The 900-nt window shown below is 40.0% G+C and overlaps 1 protein-coding gene across 1 annotated transcript; it reads right to left on the reverse strand.

Moving 5' to 3' along the window:
• Positions 1-900, reverse strand: LOC117028925 (taste receptor type 2 member 46-like). The gene has a single exon (XM_033117763.1). It carries the CDS (start codon positions 898-900, stop codon positions 1-3), a length of 900 nt encoding a protein of 299 aa, XP_032973654.1.

Below are 900 nucleotides of genomic sequence, written 5' to 3' on the forward strand. Positions count from 1 at the left end.
TCAGCACCTTACCTGCCACAAAAGTGAGAGAAAGTCCTGTTTCAGCTTCTTGTTTCCCCAAATCACGATAAATGAATGGCCTGAAGGATAGAGAGCTGAAAAGACCTGGCCCCACAGGAAGGTTGGTTCATCCTGCAGACTATAAAAACTCCAAGTTGAGATGATTAAAGCCAGGATGTAAATAGCAAAAAGCAAGAGAAAGGAGATCACAGTTTGCATGGCTCTGATGTGGACCTTGGTGCTAGGATCTTGGGATCCTTTGCCACTGAGCTGCATCTTCTTGAGATGTTTCCACAGGGAGAAGATTAACAGCACAAAAGATGTCAGGGACATAGTAAAGGGTATGACGTTTGCTAGCGTGAACATAGTCATATTTGAGAGGTGCACAATGTCCCTCAATTTGGTCTTCCAAGTGATGTTTCCTTCATATTCAGTCATCAATATATTTCCATCTACAGTCACCACTGCAAGATGAAAAACCAAGAAGACCAAAGTTCCCAACAGTATCATGAGAATTACTCTTTTAACTTTCCACTTTAGTTGAAGAAAAAGAAAGCTTGAGAAATTAGCTATCTTGAGCAAATAAAATATGCTGAGGCTAGTAGCAAGCCAGAGGCTAAAATGGTTGCTTATCGTCCAGACCATATAAACAACAATTCTTACTTCTAAACTATAAAAAGCTGGATTAAACACAATTGCATACCAATTTATCACTATTATCCAGAGCAAACCTATCCTGGAGACCGCCAGAGCAGTGAGAATTTGATGAGCTAAGGAGATCTTTTGTCTCTTGACCCAGTCAATGCAGTTCACCAGTGCTATGAAGATATTGGCAAAATTTCCAAGAACAAATTCTGCTACTACTAAGATGGAAAGAATGCTCTGTAGTAAACTTACCAT

The sequence above is a fragment of the Rhinolophus ferrumequinum genome, chromosome 10 (assembly GCF_004115265.2).
Source record: "Rhinolophus ferrumequinum isolate MPI-CBG mRhiFer1 chromosome 10, mRhiFer1_v1.p, whole genome shotgun sequence".
In the NCBI taxonomy this organism is placed as follows: domain Eukaryota; kingdom Metazoa; phylum Chordata; class Mammalia; order Chiroptera; family Rhinolophidae; genus Rhinolophus; species Rhinolophus ferrumequinum.

Bases quoted from the DNA above. Each gene is read 5' to 3' on its own strand.
- LOC117028925 (XM_033117763.1), bottom strand. From the start codon at position 900: ATGGTAAGTTTACTACAGAGCATTCTTTCCATCTTAGTAGTAGCAGAA.